Source organism: Ascaphus truei, chromosome 4 (genome assembly GCF_040206685.1).
Source record: "Ascaphus truei isolate aAscTru1 chromosome 4, aAscTru1.hap1, whole genome shotgun sequence".
NCBI lineage: Eukaryota > Metazoa > Chordata > Amphibia > Anura > Ascaphidae > Ascaphus > Ascaphus truei.
Window position 1 is genome coordinate 84,702,924 of NC_134486.1, and position 19,697 is coordinate 84,722,620.

Here is a 19,697-nt window from a genome sequence, read left to right on the forward strand (position 1 = left end):
ATATCCGCCCCGCATTAAATCGTTCTGCGCATGCGCGCATAATTCAAGATGGCGGCCCCCGCTAACCGGGTGCGCCGCAAAGCTCCCGGCGACCAGCGCGCCTCCATGACTGCCAGCAAGGTCGCCCGCTGTAACGGAGGTAAGCGAGGGGACCGAGGAACCAGGGAAAATCCAGGGGGGGCTACACTTGAATAAGGCCCTTAGACCATTATTGCATATGCTGGTATGCTGTCTGTCCTTTTTTCTGGAAGATTTACATTCACTCAGAATGTTTTGGGATAAGTAGCCTGTATTAAAAATGTAAAGAAGTCACAAACCCCTTTTAAACACCAACGTGTAAACATGTTGAACTGAAAAGGCTGCATAAAGCAACATTCCCAGACACCAGTGTCTAAAAATAATGTGGCAATGTGAAACAAACTACCTGTCTGTGTATAGTCTCCCCACAGCTTGGTAAGAATTGACATTCTAAAAACAAAAAGGGATCAGTGAGGTTTGCAAAGCTCTGATCACAGTTACATCTATTAAGAACCATCTCGCTGGTGCACTAAAAGACATTCACAACCTGCAACAAATAAACCATTAAAGGTGGGAATAAAGCAAGTCTTAAAGGTGACGTAAAGTGCGTGGCAATAACTTCCATGCGTGGTGAGCAGAGGATGTGTAGCCAATTCAGTATGTAAACTAGTGTGATAACTAAAAGGTAAATAATGTCTGACTAACTCCCAGATAAGCCCCATTAATTACAAAAGTAACTGCAGAGAGAAAGGAGAATTTTTTCTTGGATGCATGATTTACAAGGTTAGAAAAAAAAAGGTGTAACTAGTTCCAGTTTCTGCATCCAAGAACCCCACAAGCCTGCTCTCCCGCTCTCAGAGAAAAGTGCTTTTTTATAAACTGCTGCTAATTTGTCTGTTTGCAGAAGAGACAAATTCTGTTCAGTGAGGGTGCAAACCTTCTTGCACCCAATTTTACAAAGGTAACACATGATCTTGGAACCTTCGATTAATCGTCCATCCCCCATTACTTCCCCAAACATAACCCCCAAAGAACACCAAGGAGCCGAGATTGGAGATAAACTTGAAGTGCCAAGAAAAGGTGCCGGCTTGATGTTTAAAATGTAGAAGAAGACTCCTTTTAAAGAATTGGGCACAACTTTTTGGACACCATTTTTAAAATCTTTGTAAATAAAAATATCACTTGTGAGCACATTCACCTGTTTCAGACAGATCTGCAAACCTGCTTTTCACCATTATCTTTTAGCATACCGTGCTTCCGCTGCAGCTAGGGATTCTGGGAAATGACATGCAAATGAATTTGTGGAACAAAAATGGATCCAATACATTTTTTTAAAAAAAGATCAAATGTTAAATTTGAAGTTATCTTCTAAAGAAAATAAAATCATTTTCAAATACACTGCTAAAAACACTATTTCCAAACATCAAAATAATATAACAAAGGTTAATAAAATTAACTTTTAGTTTGGTGGTAGCTTTATTGAGAGAGATTCAACATAATTTTGGAGACACCATTGGATGATATGTCACTGGTTTTTTTTTGTTTCACCTTCCTCTGGATAAAAATACTTCAAATACAAACATAGGCTAAGTATCTGTCGTCTACATTTAACATATGGACATTAACTCGATGGACATATGTCTTTTTTCAACCACATCTACTATGTACTTATGTACCTATGTAACATTGTTTTTGTCTTATCGGTTTGCTTTAGAAATATTAAAATGAACCTGTAACAGGCCTCATTACCTTGACTGCTCTGACAGGAGATGGTCTTCATCTTATCCCTCTGGCATTAAAAAAGACCAAATAAAACCAGGAAGCTTCAGACTGCAATGTGATAAAATCATTTCCCCCTGAGACGTAAAACTGAAATCTTGTGGCCTTACTAATTTGTATTTTCTTGGGCAAAAGACGGTTACACATTTTTTTGATGAATGCTGCTGTTATTCTACTCATGATGTTGTTATTATTATTAATAAACCGGTTTTATTATCCCTGATGTATCGTAAACAGTTTCACATCAAAACATTCTTAACGTTTTCAACAATGCAGTCTTTAAAATGAGAGCAAAATAATACCACGCGTACCGGTATTAGCTGCTGTGTCTGCCCATCACATTTCATGTTAAATCATCTCCTTAATGACAACATTAAATATACCAGATCAAGTTTATTTTTATTATACAGAATAGACGTTCCTATGGAATCACTGTCTGAGTTCTTAGCAAATTACAAAATGGCAGAATTGTCATTACAAAAATGTAAAAAGCATGAAAAATCACATTCCGTACCCAGAACCAACCTGTCTAGCTGATTATATTCAAAATATCTATAAATATCTGAAGTACATGAGATGATGCATGAATGATTGTTTACCCAAGAGCACATTAGTACATTCAACGTTTTTTTTTAACACTTTGTCTCAATGACAAATAATATTGCGTATTGTTCTAATGCTACTGACGAGGAGTATAAATAATCTACCATGGAAGCTTTACATAAGTTAAGACACACATTGTGCAAAGAAACATCACCTACATTCTATGCAAATACCCTGACTATATATATAAATATATTATTGTGCTGTGCTAATCCATTTCAGTGCAGAAACAATGTTTTCACGCAGAACCTTTTTTTGTTTAGACGTTGGTTTTTAGCACTTTGTGCTAAAATTGTTTTTAAATGAATTCGACACCAGAGAGGTTTGTCACTGTTATGCATTCCGAAGCGAAATGCCCGATGTGTAGAGATGTGCGAAACAGTTTGCCCAATGTCATGAAACCGCAGATATTTGCCCCTTTTTCAGTCGCAAAAGCTGCAAGTGGTTCGCCAAGCATTGAGTCAATGGGCATTGCAAGTTCGCTTTGAGAATTTCTCTAAAGTGCTATAAAATCGAAAGACTGGCTTAATGACGACAATATAAATAGTGCACACACCATGTTTCATTCACGTGTGATAGTTCACGAAAGCTTGTGAAATTGCAAAATTAAGACTCATTTTTGTGATGTTTGTAGCACTTTGAGGCTGGGTGAAACTGACGTAAAAGAATAAACGTTTTGCGTCTGTATTTTTGATCGTTTCGCACATTTGTACTACTGTGCACTTCAAAGCCATGTGTGACGAGCCCCTCTGGCAGCTTTGGGTTAAAGAAGCAGTCTTATCACTCTGACTAAAGAGATATTACTGGGCGAAAAATAAAAAAATGGCTGATGTCATGGACAGCCAATCAAATAAGGGGGCAGTGGCCTTGTTAGCCAATCAATGAGGGGAACATCATGTACATACCAACATACCCTTCATTCATTGGCTAGCTGCAGTGACAATGCATGTGGCCATTTGTCAGATGATAAAAACATGGAAGATGTACTCCGGAAGAACAGTTCAAGTAAAAATTTTAAAAATCACAAGCAGGTGACCTGCTCCTTAAAGGAAGGGGAGAGAGAGCTGCCGTAGTCCAGACCAAGAACTAAGTCACTACAATTGGATTTAATTGATAGTCATCTGTGATGTACAACACTGTCTTTAGATTTAAAAATTGGCTCAATGTGCTTATTTTCCAGCAGCTTTTTGTTCTCTGCAGTGACCACACGGTCATTAGTTGTGACAAGAGAGTGGATTGTTTCCGCTTTTATGTCCTGATGTGGCTGTAGCTGCTCTCAGTCTGCTGGTGGCATTGGATCTGGTTTCGAGATCTGTGACTGACGAGTCAACCAAGTTTAGTGAGCTGAAGGTCACCACTGATCTTAATGGTGTCGATAGCCGATAGTGCTTCGACACGATGGTAGAAATCAAAAAGCTGATGTCCGTCCACAAACACCCTGAAACGTGGATGCTCGCAAAGTATCTCTACCTGCAACAAGAAAAGAGGCATTACAACAAGTAAGACACAGGGCATCTTGACTACAATATACTTTCCTTGTAGTAAATATATATTTACTTCAGAAACAAAAATGTGTGCTGAAAAGAAAATATTTAGATTTTTTTTTCGTTTTCCATTTTTTTCCGACACAAAATAACATATGAGGTATTTGGGATCAGATTCAGAAACAGATTAGTTTTTAACCCCCAAATTCTCAGAAAATGTAATCAAATAATACGAAAACGGATAATGCATATACTGTACAAAACTAAACTGATTATAAGCAGTGCATGGCACACCCATTAATTGTGGTGTTATGTGTTGGAATGTTATCTTATCAGCGTTGTCATTTCTTCATGTGCAATATTTCAAAGTATGAGATAAGGTAGACGCTGCACACCAAACAAAATTGGCAAATGAAAGTAATACAGTTAGCGGTGCACCTGCGAGTGAGTGGAAGCCTGCAGAGACTCCAGCAGTACATGAAGATAGGCAACGCAAAGCACAACGGATTTATCAATAATCTAATTTATTTTAAGCCAGAAACATCACAATGTTTCGATCCAGTGATCTTTATCAAGTGAACTGAAGTGGCATGTCACATGCCACTTCAATTCACTTCATAAAGACCACTAGGTCAAAACGTTGTGATGTTTCTGGTTTAAAATAAATTAGATTATTGACAAATCCGTTGTGCTTTGCGTTGCCTATCTTCAATATTTTAAAGTACCCATATACTTCCAAGGGAAGCACTAGTCAGAGTCCCAGGCTGGATAACCCCTCTTGTAAGACATTTAAAGGTGCAGTCTCTCCTGAGACAAAAAGGAACCAATGCCAGTGACATGTTAAGTCTAAATGGCAAATTCAATCAAGATAGAAGCGGCCGTTCCGCCAGTTTTTGGCCGGAAATCCCCAATGATGTCAATGGGTATTTTCATCTGAAAACGGCTACTTCAGTCTTTATTAAAGTTGGCCCTGAGTAATTATCCATAAAATCAGACATCTGATTACAAAAAATATTGAAGTTAGTTTGTGAACATGGTAAACTGAGACATGGGAACGGTTTCATGTCTTACACCCTTCAGTGCGATTTCTCTATATGCTGAGCACGATTTTTTTTGCAGTCAACACCCGCTCTATCTATACTGTCTCTCTCAAAGTAACATGGAAGGCAAGAGGAGTAAAACCTTTGTTGACAGGTACCCAAATCAGAAGCTCAGAAGAAGAAAAAAAACATTTTCCAAACAGGTTTGCTGTACGTATGATCATGTGCTTATGGAATACAATTATTGTATATTGTTTTCAAAATAAATGATAACACAATCAATAGATTCTATCTCATATGTAGACACTTTTACTCATTTGAGTTCTGCAAAGAATGCATGTTTTTATTTTCAACAGACTGTTAATTGACCTTTTAGCTGATAATATGCAAAATATGTTGCTTTCAATCAGCGCATTGGTTTGGACACTTATAAATGTGCCCTCCCCTTTTAGTTATTTGGCTAAGGATGGCATCGTATTCACTATCCACAATACAGCAAAGCAAAAGAGAGACGCCGGACATTATTTATGTGGATACAAGGTTACTTATATATGGTTTCCGCAGAATATCTGAGCCTGTCCATAGCTGATTGAATTGTGCGCGCTCATTCCCTATCAGAGGATTAAGAAGAAGACTCAAAAGGGAAACGCCAGAGATGGGATTACCTCTCTTACATGAGTAGTCCTCGAAGCTATGCTTTTTTTTAAAATATAGGTATGAAACAGATGGTCTTCAGAGCTGAACCGAGTTGATTTCAGCTACAAGGACCACCTGCTTCAAGAGATATTTACCTCCATATGGGGTGCCGGTGGGTTCGCAATATGGTGGTTTAAAAGTCCTGTGTCAAGCGGGCCAATAGGAAGCCATGACATCATCCTTTGCGGCTTCCTGTTGCCCAGCGTGACTGGGGAATTTAATCTGAAGAGAGGCACCCCATACAGAGGTAAGTATCTCAGGAAGCAGGGGGGTCCCCAGAACTGAAACCACGCGGTTCAGCTCCAGAGACAGCCTGCTTCAAACCTATTGTTTTTTAGAGCATAGCCGCAAGGACTGCTCCTTGAAAGAGGTTGTCCTTCCCAGGACCAAAGTAAACAGTTATGTTCTAGAGCAGGGGTGCGCAAACTGGGTGGTCCCCGCCCCCCCTAATTTCTAAGGGGACCGCCAAACAGAGCCCCGAGATAACAGAGGCCACGCGCTCTTCCCCACAACATTTTAATTGATTGCTGGGGGGGGCAGTTTCTGTAATTGCCTGTTACCTTCTATCCTGAATCTTCTAATAGCAACGATGCGTCGTGAAATTGCGACGTGTTGCCATGACAACGCGACATTGCAGATGAGGATATGTCAGAGGGCAGGGGGGGCATGGCTTAAAAAGTTTGCGCACCCCTGTTCTAGAGGTTAAATAGTGATTAACACCACCGTTTCCATGGAAATCAGACAAGTATTTTCAATGTATCGCCATAGTAACCAAATGCTTTTGAGTATTTACACAACCTTCCCCTAATCTCTTTTTGCGATAAAACTGTTTGCAAACTGTTGTATTTGCAGGGGGGTTGCTCATCCAAAGTCTTTCCTTCTTCATGTTCTCTTTGGCAAATGATGGCAGCATAATTTGCTTAAAGAGACTGTAGGTAAAGTGCAATAATTACCAGATAACATTCTAATTAATTGACAAGAACACAATAGAATCCGATTCCTTTTTAAACAAGAAGATTGTAGACTGCCGGGTTATCTGGCTTCCACTGGCTGTTACAGTAGCTTCTAGAACTCCACACAAATGAAAGTGGAGCTCAGTAGTTTATAGTATAGCCCTCAGAATACATCTCATAATGTGCGGGATGGAAATGCTAGTGACTAATCCTATTTGTCCCTATTCAATATGCCATGAATCCGGATTCTCCTTCTCAAGAGAGTTTCCATCCCCATTCCAACGGATGGGGCTGAATCAGCATCACTGCATATAGAACAGATGCCATAGGCTTTGACTGATGGTAACAGCACCATCTTTTAAGGAAGCACCTGAGTAGCTCAGTGGCTGATAAGTAACACCTCATGCATTAACCTTGGCCCTTTGCAGACGCACTTACCAGAACGCCCTCCTACTGTCTCTGTCTGTACGTTCTTCCTACCAACAAATTAGATTGTGAGCTCTTTGGAGCAGGACGTCTTCTCCTAACTGTTATTTTTATGTCTGAAGCACTTCTCCCCTTTATGTGTTATTTATATTATTTGTTATTTATATGATTGTCATGTATATTACTGCTGTGAAGCGCTATGTACATTAATGGCGCTATATAAATAAAGACATACACTACAATATGATATTCAAAATCCAGTGATAATTTAAAGTACTGAAAATGGAGTGTAAAGTATCAATTTTGCCTATTCATGTTATTATATATAGCGCGGTGTACACTGTCATTTCTATATAAAATATAAATAACACATAGAATACAAATTACCCCATCGCTGACCTCCCTCCCAAGACTAGTATGATACATATTTAAATCAAACGGTGAAGCAGAAGCCCATTTCTAACCATGGATAAATTATATATCCTAGTAAATGCCTTTACATAAGACTCCTATTTTGGTAGGAAGTTGCTTTCTGCAATTTATGTTCCAGTGAAGAAAGTAGGTGAATAAAAGAGCGAGCCATTACATTCTTCTTTCATGAGAGGAGAGAGCAACTAATTAGAAAGTAGCAGTGCAAGTATATAGTATGTTTTCTTTCCAGCCTCTCTGCTATCAATCAAATCTAAATTCAGCCCCAGGCAAAGGAATTTGCTCAAGAAAGTATTTGCATATGTGGTTCTCAGGAGGACTCTATGGAATTCACCTGAACATGTATTATTTATCTCAGACTCTTTTGATTAATGGGTACGCTTGTCACGCAGAGCTCCGGCTGGAGCTCGTGACGCGGGCCACTCCTCGGCTAAGGCGTGAGGGGATTGTTGGAGGCCCCGCGATGTGGGACCGACTCAACACACGGCTGCAAGCAGCACCTGAGTACTGGAGTACCCAGGCAGGTACCCAACCTACACGTGTAGTCGCCCACGTAATTTCCCTTAGGCTGCGTCCATACACGGGCAGACCGCACGGACGCGTCCGCACCTGAGCGATCAGACTGCCTAAAGGCAGTGATCGCGTCTATACAGTGTGCGTGCGCGCGGAAGCGGGCGCGCAATGCACGTCAAATCAGTCAAAACGGATTTCTCGCGCGATAAGGCGGTCACGTGAGCGGTTCGCCCAATGAGGGCGAACCAGCTCTGTGACGTCACTGGCCCGCCCATAGACACGCCCCCGGATGGCGTGCGTACTATGGCCAGGGCAAGCATCCGCTTTCCCTCAGCCTCCGTGCGCCTCCGCACGGCTGTACCCTCTATGGACACAGACTTAAGCATAGTGAAAGGGGGCTACATAAGGATATGATATACTAAAAATATACTTTAGAGCAGTGTTTCTCAACCCGGGTACTGGGGAACCCTGATCCGCTGTGGCCCCCTGCCAAGAGTTTCCGCGGCCCCAAGGGAAAGTCCCAGTGGGTGCCTCCCACGCTGCCTGGAGATATAACGGCTGCAATCAGCTTCTCTCAGCCCAGCACAATACACAATGCACCCGCTGAGCAGCTGACATGTTTAAGGAGTGTGGGAAGGTGGTGGGAAAGAGAGAAGTGAGGGCTTTGTGTGAGGAGGAGAATGTGATGGCTTTTTGTGCAAGGGTGTGAGAGTGAGTGTGTGTTTGTATCAGCAAGGAAGGAATGAGTGAGGTCCAAAGACCGGGGCCGCCTGAGATTTAAAAAATTCCTCAGGGGAGCCCCTGCTCATAATAGGTTGAGAACCACTGGATTAGAGAGAACTCTCAATTTTATATTCACCTTTTCTTAAAGTGTTTTGTCCTGGAACAGGATCGTTTATTTTCTGTGTACCTTTGCATGCTGTCAGACTGCCATCTCTCTCCAGCTAAGGCCGCGCATATAGTGACGGCGACGCATGACGTCACCCGTTGCCATCGCCACCTGCGAAAGTTGAATTTTGCTTTGCAGTGATGTCGCTGGCGACCTGGCCATTGATTGGTTCAGAGGCTGTCACATGTGGCGACAGCCTCTGAAAAATCCAATTTGACTAGCTACCAAATTTTTGGTCGCGACGTCGCTCCCGTCGTGTCACGCTTGCGACGGCGACAATACATTTGTTTTGGAGCAATGTCGTGTCGCCATCGCCAGGCACTATAAGCGCAGCCTAAGTTACATGTTTAGTTCTTGATCTGAAGCAGCCAGAGCTGCTGTGTATTGCAACATTATTGTTACAAATAATACCATTTACACAAGCCATTGGTCAGTTGCCATGGCAACTTCCCAATACTCATAGTTTGAGATTGGTTTAGCCCTCTCCCCCTGCCCTTCTCTGGTATTGTTATGCCCCTTGGCTTGTTCCTGTCTGGAAGGGAATGTGTGCTCTCTATTTTCATCAGCAGCCACAGTGAGTAAGACACATCTTCCACTGCACCCTTAGAAAGGGAATCCTTTTTACCTTCCCCCCATAACAAAGTACCTTCATCTCACAAATTCTCCTGACAAGAGACATTTCCTATCATAATCTACATGAAAGTACTTTTATATTTCTGGTAACCCCACTAAAAGTTGATGAAAATAGAATGACTTTGTGTGCTTTAAAAAGGGGCTGAATTAAGCTACATGGATCTTCTCACATGCTACAAGTGAGCCTGGATGCAGAATATGTTTTATTTTTATGATTTATTTGTAAACATTCCCCTTAAATGTATGGACTCAATGCAACTATGTGAAATATTACAAAATACATCACTGTGTATGTGTGACTAAATCTGAACAAATATGTCATCTGTTTTCTTATGGAAAAAAATGTTGAATGAAATAACCATATTTCAACAATGCAAAATTCTCTGTGTCCCCATTTTCTCATACATATACCAATTAGGTAATGTTTAAAAAAGTTACATTGTATCTGCATCAACTAGCTGTACAGAAAACTACAAACCATTACATGCAGCATATGAAACAGAATATGTATGAAGGTTCCGTAAAACTCACCTATAGAAATAATAGTAAAACTCACATATATGCATACTGTTATGATTCTCATGGAGAGCGCAGTGGTATGTGTACATGGAAGAAATAAACACAAACCAATAGTGCAGATATGTTTGTCAATTGATTCATCTTCAATAGTTTCTTTAAGTAGACCCAAGGAAATTTGTAACTGAATTGAAATTGAAACAGCTAATTGTCGACAAACTAAAAGGTGGCAGAAGGACACACTTGTGGTTACCAGTCTGTCTACTACTTCGCCTCTAATACCAGCCGAGGATCCCGTTCAGATACCTTTATGTATACATCTATAAGAAGAAATTTGAAGTACAAATTTCTTTGGGTCTACTTAAAGAACCTATTGAAGATTAATCAATTGACAAACATATCTGCACTATTGGTTTGTGTTTATTTTTTCCATGTACACATACCACTGCGCTCCCCAATATCCTGGACATCGGACACATTTTCTGGATTGAGAAAAACAATCTACATAAAGGGTTGTAGCTGCATTTATTTTATATTGAATGTTTCACTTATCACCATTGTATTGTATTAAGTGCACTATTTAGGCACTATCACTGTACTGATTTATAGATTTAAGCACCATTTTATAACTATTTTTCTTTTGCATGATTCTCATGGAGAAAGAACTATTTGGCTCCAGCCCCCCAATTTCTGTTTTGGCTGCTTCAGTTACCATAACTCAGCTCTCAACATTCCCCTCTTTGAGACTTCCCAAGAAGAGCCAGTAATACAAGTCACACCTGCCAATTCTCACTGATTCTCATATATTTGCAGTCAGTCCCTTTCCTTTTTTAGCATAATCGCCCATAGACTTCAATGGAGAGGCTCATAGAAAAAGCAGTGCTTTTCCATTAAAATGTCATAATTTAGTCCCGGATCCACAAAGTTTCCTGATTTGGGTCCATGGACGTTGGCATCTCTGGTTTGTTGACTGTGATGGTTTAAAGCAACAAGTTGCACTTCTATTCATTCTTTTATTCCTTCTCCCATTTGCTCGTTATAAAAACACACAACTAATCTGCTAAGTGGGCACTGCAGCTTTAGTCATTTCCCTGCCCATATGCTATTACAGAAACCGCATAAGAAGTGGCACTCTCCATGTCGCCATCCTAGTGCAGTTCTAAATGTATTACTACCATCTTATGTACTTCTTCCATTCAGGCCGAAATGTGACGCATCTGATCAGTGGAATAGAAGTCACATGATCTTGGAACAAATATGTCTGTAGAACTTTGTGAGAAAATGGTTCACATTTCCTTCGCATACAATGGATATGCCTTCTACCATGCACTTGAAACATTCTGCAATGCACACACGCACAATGCTTTGTTCAAACACAAATGTCTCCATTTACCTGTGATTACAAGATGCTATTTCAAAACTCACTGTTCATTATGCTAGGGAGTTTCATGAGAACTATTAAGTTGCATCTGGAGCCATCCAAGTATATAAAAACAGTGGTCTCTATTTGTGTTTACTTACCCTGAATGGCTGATCTGATATGAAGGGAAAGTAGGGGATAGGTGTCTCTTCTTCTCCCCACTCTCCGGATACACATGCGTTCCTCAGCAGCTGCTTGTCGGTGAACTCGGCTTTCAGCTGTATGGCCACATTGGCTGGTGGATCTTCGGAGTCTCCGCATGTCAGACTGATGTCAAAACTGTTGTAAATAAAAAGTCAAACATGATATGCTTTCAAACACCTCAAGGGCATCAACAAGACAAAGTCAGGAAGATGTATTTCTCTGAGAAAAAGAACAGAAGAAAATCATGCTCGACAGCTGGAGGGAGACATACTTCAGAGAAGTAGGAGGAAGTACATCGTTGTTGAAAGATTAACATACATGGAGCAGCCTTTCAGAGCAAGTGGTAAGGTAAATGCAGTAGAATGGTGAAATAAGCACAGACACAATATCTAGCTTCCAAAGTTTGAGCAGCCAAGACCGAGTGTTGGGAACTACAGATCCATCACAGCATGCACAGCTACTCTGAGGTTCATGTACAAATGCTAAATAAAGGCACAAATGCCCAAATTAGTAGAACTTTGCTCCCCAATGTAATCGACTAAAGGTTTTCCCATCATTTTTAGACCAGATGTTTTGGCTCAGTGTCCTTCTGCAACAACAACTGAATGGCGTTCAATTGACCAACAGGGAATGTGTTATGTAGATTTGGAGATTCTACCCCAATACAGCAAACACAACAAGAGAGATTCATAGTAAATATGGGGTGAGATTGTGGCTTGTTTAGGTCAGAGTTTGGGTTGTTTTTACTGCCAACTATTAACTGACAAAAACCAATTTGCTTTAGTTTACCATCAGGATGGTTAATCAAGTCCACTGCAAACTTAAAAAAAGAATACAGAAAACGGAAGAGCTTCTTTAACTATAGCATTAGTACATGACCTCGTTGTCCAGTTTGAACTCCTCAGCATTGACTATTACTACTTCTGCATAGAGACGCTGGTAGCACACTACAAACACAGCAGAATGAAAACAGATCCATAGTAGATTGATGACGCTGTGTTCACACCTCTCTGGGTTCAGGCAAACGATGCCCATTACAAGAATCTTCTTCCCTGGCCTCATCCCCCCTTTTATGTGACCACAGAAAGGAACCGTCTGAAAGAATAACAAGGGGTTACATCTGGGGTTTACTGCAGTACAAAATCAATATACACAAATGCTATATTAATAATTTGTTAACCAAATATATTGATCAATACACTAATAATACCTGGGCAATACTTCTGCCCAGGCTGATATGTTTATAATAGGTCTTATTTTAGCCATTCACTTCCATAGGGACCTGCAATGCATTGCTTTGCAGTGAAAAGGATATTATAGTACAGTTCCACGTAACATATATTGAACATGCAGCAAAGTGAGAGCAATAAAACATAGAGAGTCTTCTATAAGGTTTTCAGCATTGCTTTTACAATTTACTAGGTTTTCAATGCTAAGCATAAACGCCTAACTCTGAGCAGCTTTGTACTGCAACAGTAATAATGTGCACCCTGCATTCTGTTCCATGGAACGGGCAGAGAATGGCTGGGGACTAACACCTGTGTTTGTTAAACAGCGATAAGCTTCATCTTAGGATCAGATCCACAAAGCTCTTGTAAGTAATGTAACTTGATGTTAACACTAATGGTGTATCTTCAATGGACAATAACAAAAACAAAGTCATGTTTTCTCCTGTCAAGAGCCTAGCATTAACTGTAACAGCCATTAGTACCAATGACATGCAACTGATATGCAACTGAGGCATTGTCATATAATCTTCTATCCACTAAAGTCTGTTAAGATTAATGTGGGGAATTAACGTTAGGTCAGTTAGCTCATACCTAAACTTTCTGTTACTCACATCCAGACCCTGAAATAGGACTTTCACAGTGTGAAGACCAGTGGTGGCCAACTTCAGTTCTCAAGGGCCACCAACAGGCCAGATATTAGGCCACCTGTGCTGAGGCAGGGATATCCTTAAAACCTGACCTGTTGGTGGCCCTTGAGGACTTGAGTTGGCCACCTCTGGTCTAGATCATTGGTGGGCAACAGGCAGTCTTCCATCTGCTGGCCATTCCAGTAGCCCGCTGTCTCTCTCCAGTGCAGAGGAAGTGAATATGCAGCTGTCGTTGATCATAGCTTCTCCCTACCCCATCAGCTGCTGAGTGACAGTGCGCTGATACATACTGCTCCTCTCCTGTGCTTATTACTAGTTCCCAGTGTAAGAAGAGTAGTGGGACAGTATTCATCAGCATACAATAAGCAGCTAAGCAGAGGGCGGAGAAGCTCCTATCCACGCCTGCAATGTCCCCTTTGCCTGTCACATGCAGCCCTTTAAGTATATCATGTTGCCCACCACATTTAGGCAATTTAACTAACATAGTATTATTTTTCAGCTTTATTTCCCTCTCCTCTCTTTCTTATCTCAAGCTAAAGGCTTATTTCAGAGCCTGGATCAGAGTAAGGCTAAAATGTAACTAATGTCACGTAATTGGAAGATAATGCAGCATTATGCTACAACTATGTTAATGAGATGTAGTTCTAACTTTTTGCATATAATTACCCCGCTAATTCAGAGAACATGTGTCCATTCTCGAATAAGGTAAGGTCACAATACGAGCCCTGCTTTATCCAATAGGAACCACAACCAAGGATGCTGCGGTTTACTATTGACCTGATATTTGGCAGCCATTTTGTTTCCCCTGAGGGAGATTTAAATCCAGTAACTTCCCCGGTAAGTATCTCAGGAACTCAGAGTTGAAAATCATGATGTTTGGCACAGGAGGACTCTAGTAGGACAGAGTAGGAGGGACTGCCCCTTTAATGACCCATTCATCTCTTATTATTAGTCATGCAGTCTCGCTCTGTAAAACTGGTACAAAACTGGTATAAGAACCGCAACAAGTTTATCAGAGGAAATAAATATCCTGGAAGCAATGGATTCATTTGATTGATCAGGTTTTTTCACCAGTTTTTCAGCAGGGAGACGTTGATAACAAGACCCCACTTATCTGATGGAGACATAAGGTGCTTTTAAGACTTGACACTTCTTGGTCAAGCTGTTGCCAACTGACTTTTGCTGCATTCTCCATTCCAGTCAATGGTGCGGTGGTATCCAGTGTGATCACTGTCACACCAATCGCATGGCCCGTGACAATGTCCATGGGCTGTTTGTGTCACTAGATATTTTGCATACCTGCAAACTGACTGTAAACCAACTTCACAGACTACAAAATGACTCCAGTAGTGTGATGGACATTCAGGCTGGTCTATCTTTTCATCTCACTCTATTATACTAAAACGCATAACAACACAGCACTTGGGAATACAAAACCTTGGCGGTATGATTATTGATGACCTGGGGTTACATGGCAGGTATGATTTGGCTACTGAAAGAGTAAAAAGTTTGATGCATTAAAAGATTTTTTTTTTAAATTTCTCATGTATAAGTATTTGAAAATCATTATTTGAAATGTTATGCTGACGTTGTACAGTATATAGACATTGTGGGAGGTGTGTATCAAAACGTCCCGATGGCAAACGTTGGCTTCTACTCCTGCTCTGGCTTTGCAGCTGTGGTACTTCAGTATTTTATTGCCTAGAAGGCAATTCATCATGTTTAGGATGAATTTTACTGCTCTTACTTCCTTATTATAGTCCTGTATCTTAACTGGAAGGTGTGTTTAACTTATCATGGGGGTGGAGCAACCACGTCTATTTGCATGTCTCCCACAGCCGCTCAGTCCTACTTTATTCACATCATTGTCACATATAGTGGTTAAACCCCAGGCACAATTAACTTATTTTGTCTGACTTGCAACCGCTCTCAGCTTCACAATGCAAAATCAGTAACAAAGCTCTGATTTTGTGCTTCCTGGTCTCAGCCTTTGCTGTACATGCTGTTTCATGCACTATAAAAGCCCATACTTAAAATAGATTGAATGTCACATGCCCAGTGCATTCATTTGCATGTCGTTACCCAGGATCCCTGCCTGCAGTTCAGTTACTGTAAGTGAAAATGGAGTGAATGAATATGTTTGCAGGATCTGTGCAAGACATGCAGATGCACTTACTGTCTAAGTTCTTCCTACTTACCAATTAGATTGTAAGCTCTTTGGCAAAGGGACTCCTTTTCCTAATGTCTACATTTATGTATATAAATAAAGATATACATGCATAAATAGTTAAGAAATTCTTAAACGCCATCTCTTTTTCCAAAACGTTACCTAGTTTTTACCTGTTTAACATATCACTGTCCTTAGTCACTGGTCCTGGGTGGAATTCCATCCCGTGAGATGAAATAACTCTCACTTACGCATGACTTTACAATGAGAAATAATACAATCATTTACTTACCAGGCGTGGAAAATAGACATCGGCTTGCACAGGGGATGCCAGGGGACTTTTCAAACGCCTGTCATCTAGCTGCAGAAAAGAGCAATTGTGACACACTGCTGGTTGATGTTTAATTCAAGATAAAAACAGTATCTGAACAATAGGACTCGTGGGAGCTGTTATGTCAAGTGGTTACAAGTGAGGCGTTTTCTTTGCTGACACCAAGCTTAACTGTGGAAGCAGAGATTAAGAGTGGCCCCAAGAAATTATCAGAAGCACTAACCAAGGTATCGCAGAGATGAAACAATGAAATTAAAATGAAAAATTAAAATGTTCACTGGTTATAAAGCAATTAATAAATTATGAGAAGGACGTTTACTTTTTCTTGTAATTGAATAAACCTGTATTTTTGCTTGTGTAACATGGTTAGTCCACCCTGCCTCTCTTACCCCCCTGTCACATAAGTCCTTAGCAGTCTAGGCTGTGACAGGCTATCCTATGGGTAATTTACACCCCTCATGCTCCTCTCTGAGTGACCGCAGTGATGGTGGTGACTCATGGTCTGTGTGTAGCCTATCAGGGTACAGACCTTGAACCCTCCGCTTCTGGTTCCTCAAGGAGGTAGTGCCAAATTTAGAGAGTTTTCTCCCACCTTTCCAAGAGAGTGGAAGTGTGTGGGCCGTCTCCTCCTGGCTGGGAGTGAGAAGCCAGCCAGGCCCTCAAGGCTGGCTGGCTACAGGAAAATCAGTGGCTTTGCGTTACGGAAGAGCCAGCACCATCCAGAGGCCTGGAATCCTCTGATACCCTGCATCCGCTGTATTGAACCATCTGCAGTGACTGCTTAATAAACCCTTTCTATTCTACATACTCCTGCCTGAGTTCCAGTCTGTTGGGCAGGGGAGTATATGATTGCTTTGGTGGGGACTGCCTCCAGAAACCCTGGAGTCCACTGAAGCTGGAGGCGCTGATCACCAGAGAAAGAGCATCAGAGGTCACCAAAAGCCTGTCCTGGTCTCCACTTCACTGCAGACAGCTCAGCTCTCCTGTACCCTCACAGGTATGCGCACCACAAACACCTGTTGCTGAAGCAGCATCTGCTAGAGGGTGGGGGTACATGTTCTACACTTGAATTATAATTATCCCTGCAAGTATTATTTTCATTTTTTTCCTGCAAGCTACAATTACTAATTTATTACACAATGGTTTTTTTTTTAATATACAATAAAGACAAACTGAAAAGTTAGTCTGTAAATATTACATTTTGGACCAACTCAAACTGTAACTCAAAGCGTCACAAGTGGGCAGACCATGACCATGATTGGAATGTTGTATGTGTGCTGTACCTCCTCCTGTTGGCTCATGACACACTAGTGACTCCTCCTCCACATTAGGAGTTTTTCTCTTGCTGTTTGACAACATTAGGTGTGTTTATCAGGGCTACTGCAACTGTAACCACTTATGGGAGCCAAATAAATATATATTCTGTGCATTTTTTAACCTTCTTTAGGGGGACCCTGAACGGAAACTACTGATTCAACAACATTGTTTATTTTGATTCTTTCCATTCTTCTCTTTGACATTTCCTGGTGTTTTCAGTCCTTTAGACTAGTCACCTCTTGGTACAGAAACCTTTTGTCACGTCTGCACTAAGGGTAGGAGTCTTGCGACCTCACAAAAGTTCCTTAGGGGACAGTGGTTTTCCATGGGACTCCAAGCTGGGTTCTGTGGGTATTTGGACTTCTTGTTTTAGTGTTAGAACAAAAGTCATTAATTGTAATCATCTCAAAAAGTTCTAAAAATATATATCATATAAAAAAATATCACATATATAAATATCTTAGAGTGTAAGATCTTTCTAGAGGGTAACAAGCCTTCCCTACAATGTATTGTTCTGTGTTACACACACTTGTGTTTAAACTCCAGGTATTCCTAATGCCCATTTAGTAACGAATACATGGTTAGTGCTTCATAGATACAAATATAGATACATAAATATCTTGAAAATAATGTATGCCATATTAAGTTGCGACGTTATTAAAGGAGAGAAAATACACCACAATACACAGAGCATTCTTGGGATTTGAGGGGGGACAGACTTGGGATTCCAAAGAATCAGAAGTCATTTTGATATTCAAAAGCAAGATCCACTGTCCGCAGAAGGGTTAAAAAAACAACATGACTTATTTGTTTCCATAAACGGGGTCCTTGAAAATGAGGATTGTGCTCTCTTACATGCAAGAACATTATTGCTGCTTTTATGTAATGTGATTCAACGAATTGTTTAAATAAGACATAGGTTGCTGCCTAGGGACAGCTCCTAGGTTCTGATTCTGAATGCAGGTCCAATCTCCCCCGCCCCCATGCAAGAAGCAGGTAGAATATGTAAAGATGTAGTTCTTATTAATGCTTTCAGAGGCATGCAATGCGAGAGAGAGAGAGAGAGAGAGAGAGAGAGAGAGAGAGAGAGAGAGAGAGAGAGAATATGCATGTATATGAATGTGTGTGTGTGTATAGAGAGAGAATATGCATGTATATGAATGTGTGTGTGTGTGTGTGTGTGTGTGTGTGTGTGTGTGTGTGTGTGTGTGTATATATATATATATATATATATATTCCTTCTTTGGATCCCTGGAGCATTGCAGCTGCAGTGATCTGGACACCTTGCCAGTTTTGCCTCCCCGGGGCTCCTGCAGGGATGCGATAAGCTCCCAGTCCCCGTCCCAGCAGTAACAGGTATTTGTGAGGACGTGGTCAGTGCTGGCAGCGCATGCCAGAAGATCATCAGGGACACAAGCAAACAGGAGCTGGCGGATCGGATTTGGCACAACAACAAAAACCCTACACTGTGCATGCTTTATTCATGGTGCATTATATCTGCTCTTATATTAACATGTTTGCATGATGTGACTTACCATTGCTTCCCTTTCAACGAGGAATCCCGCCATCTTGTAGAGAAGTGCACAGTTAAAAGGCTGCAGGAAGACTGGATCAGCTGGATCCCGGGAGGGAAGGAGGAGGTGGTAGTTGCAGCAGCAGTAAGGGAGGGCAGGTCTGAGCCCAGCTCAGCAAGGGATCAGAGGAGAAGGGCGCCTGGGCTGACCTGGCTGTCTGCAGCTCCCCACCAGCCAGGGGCAGGGGAGGTGGAGAAGGAGGAGCTGGGCAGTGCAGAGTGAAGTAGGTCCCGGCACTGATCCCCTGTACACCCAGAGGAGACTAGTTGAGAGATGGTAGTGCAGGTGAGTGACCCCGTTGTGTGCACAGCTGTAATGAACCCTGGTTGGGCAGGGCAGCAGCTTCTGTATGTGGAGTTGCTCATGTTTGGTGGCAAAAGCCCTGCACATTCCAGGCCCTGCCCCGAGACCAGACACACACACCTTTGCATGGAGCAGGGTGGGGGCACAGGTTAGTTCAGTTTGGTAAAGCTGCCTGACTCACACAAGGTGTCAAAACCAATGGCCCCAGCATCCCATCTATGAAGGAGTTAGGATGGGTCATCATGGTTGTTGGCCAAAATAAATAGTTTTGCATGGGTGGTAAGGGTATTTAAAAAAAATCAGTGGTTCTGTGCTTGGGGTCCTGCATGCATGGTTCTTCTGTTATAGAAGAGTCTCTGTACTTCTATTTTCAAAAGGTGTATGCAGTATTATGTTATAGTTTAAGAAACCATGGCTCATATTGCTCTACTTTCCATTTTTTATATTTTCCAAAGCATACAGCCCAACACACAAAAGCTTTGGCGAGGGAAACTTAGGAGACAAACAAGGGAGATCGCTTCATCTTATACTGACATAGGTTTGTATATAGCGACTTTTATCAGGAAGTATCAGGTAGTATTTCCTG

At 41.3% G+C, this 19,697-nt stretch overlaps 1 protein-coding gene across 1 annotated transcript; it reads right to left on the reverse strand.

Annotated features, from left to right (window-relative positions):
• Positions 1 to 2,170: 2,170 nt before the first annotated feature.
• On the reverse strand, positions 2,171 to 19,186 carry LGALSL (galectin like). The gene is made up of 5 exons (XM_075596126.1): positions 18,770 to 19,186; positions 15,879 to 15,947; positions 12,550 to 12,638; positions 11,501 to 11,678; positions 2,171 to 3,870 (listed from the first exon to the last, which is right to left on the reverse strand). Exons 1-5 carry the CDS (start codon positions 18,800 to 18,802, stop codon positions 3,727 to 3,729), a joined length of 513 nt encoding a protein of 170 aa, XP_075452241.1. The 5' UTR covers positions 18,803 to 19,186; the 3' UTR covers positions 2,171 to 3,726.
• Positions 19,187 to 19,697: the final 511 nt, after the last annotated feature.

Coding starts and splice junctions, on each gene's coding strand:
- LGALSL (XM_075596126.1), bottom strand. CDS start 18,802: ATGGCGGGATTCCTCGTTGAAAGGGAAGCAATG. Junction 12,639..15,878: donor ATGTCTATTTTCCACGCCTG/GTAAGTAAATGA, acceptor TTATTCTTTCAG/ACGGTTCCTTTCTGTGGTCA. Junction 3,871..11,500: donor TATCAGATCAGCCATTCAGG/GTAAGTAAACAC, acceptor TTCTTGTTGCAG/GTAGAGATACTTTGCGAGCA.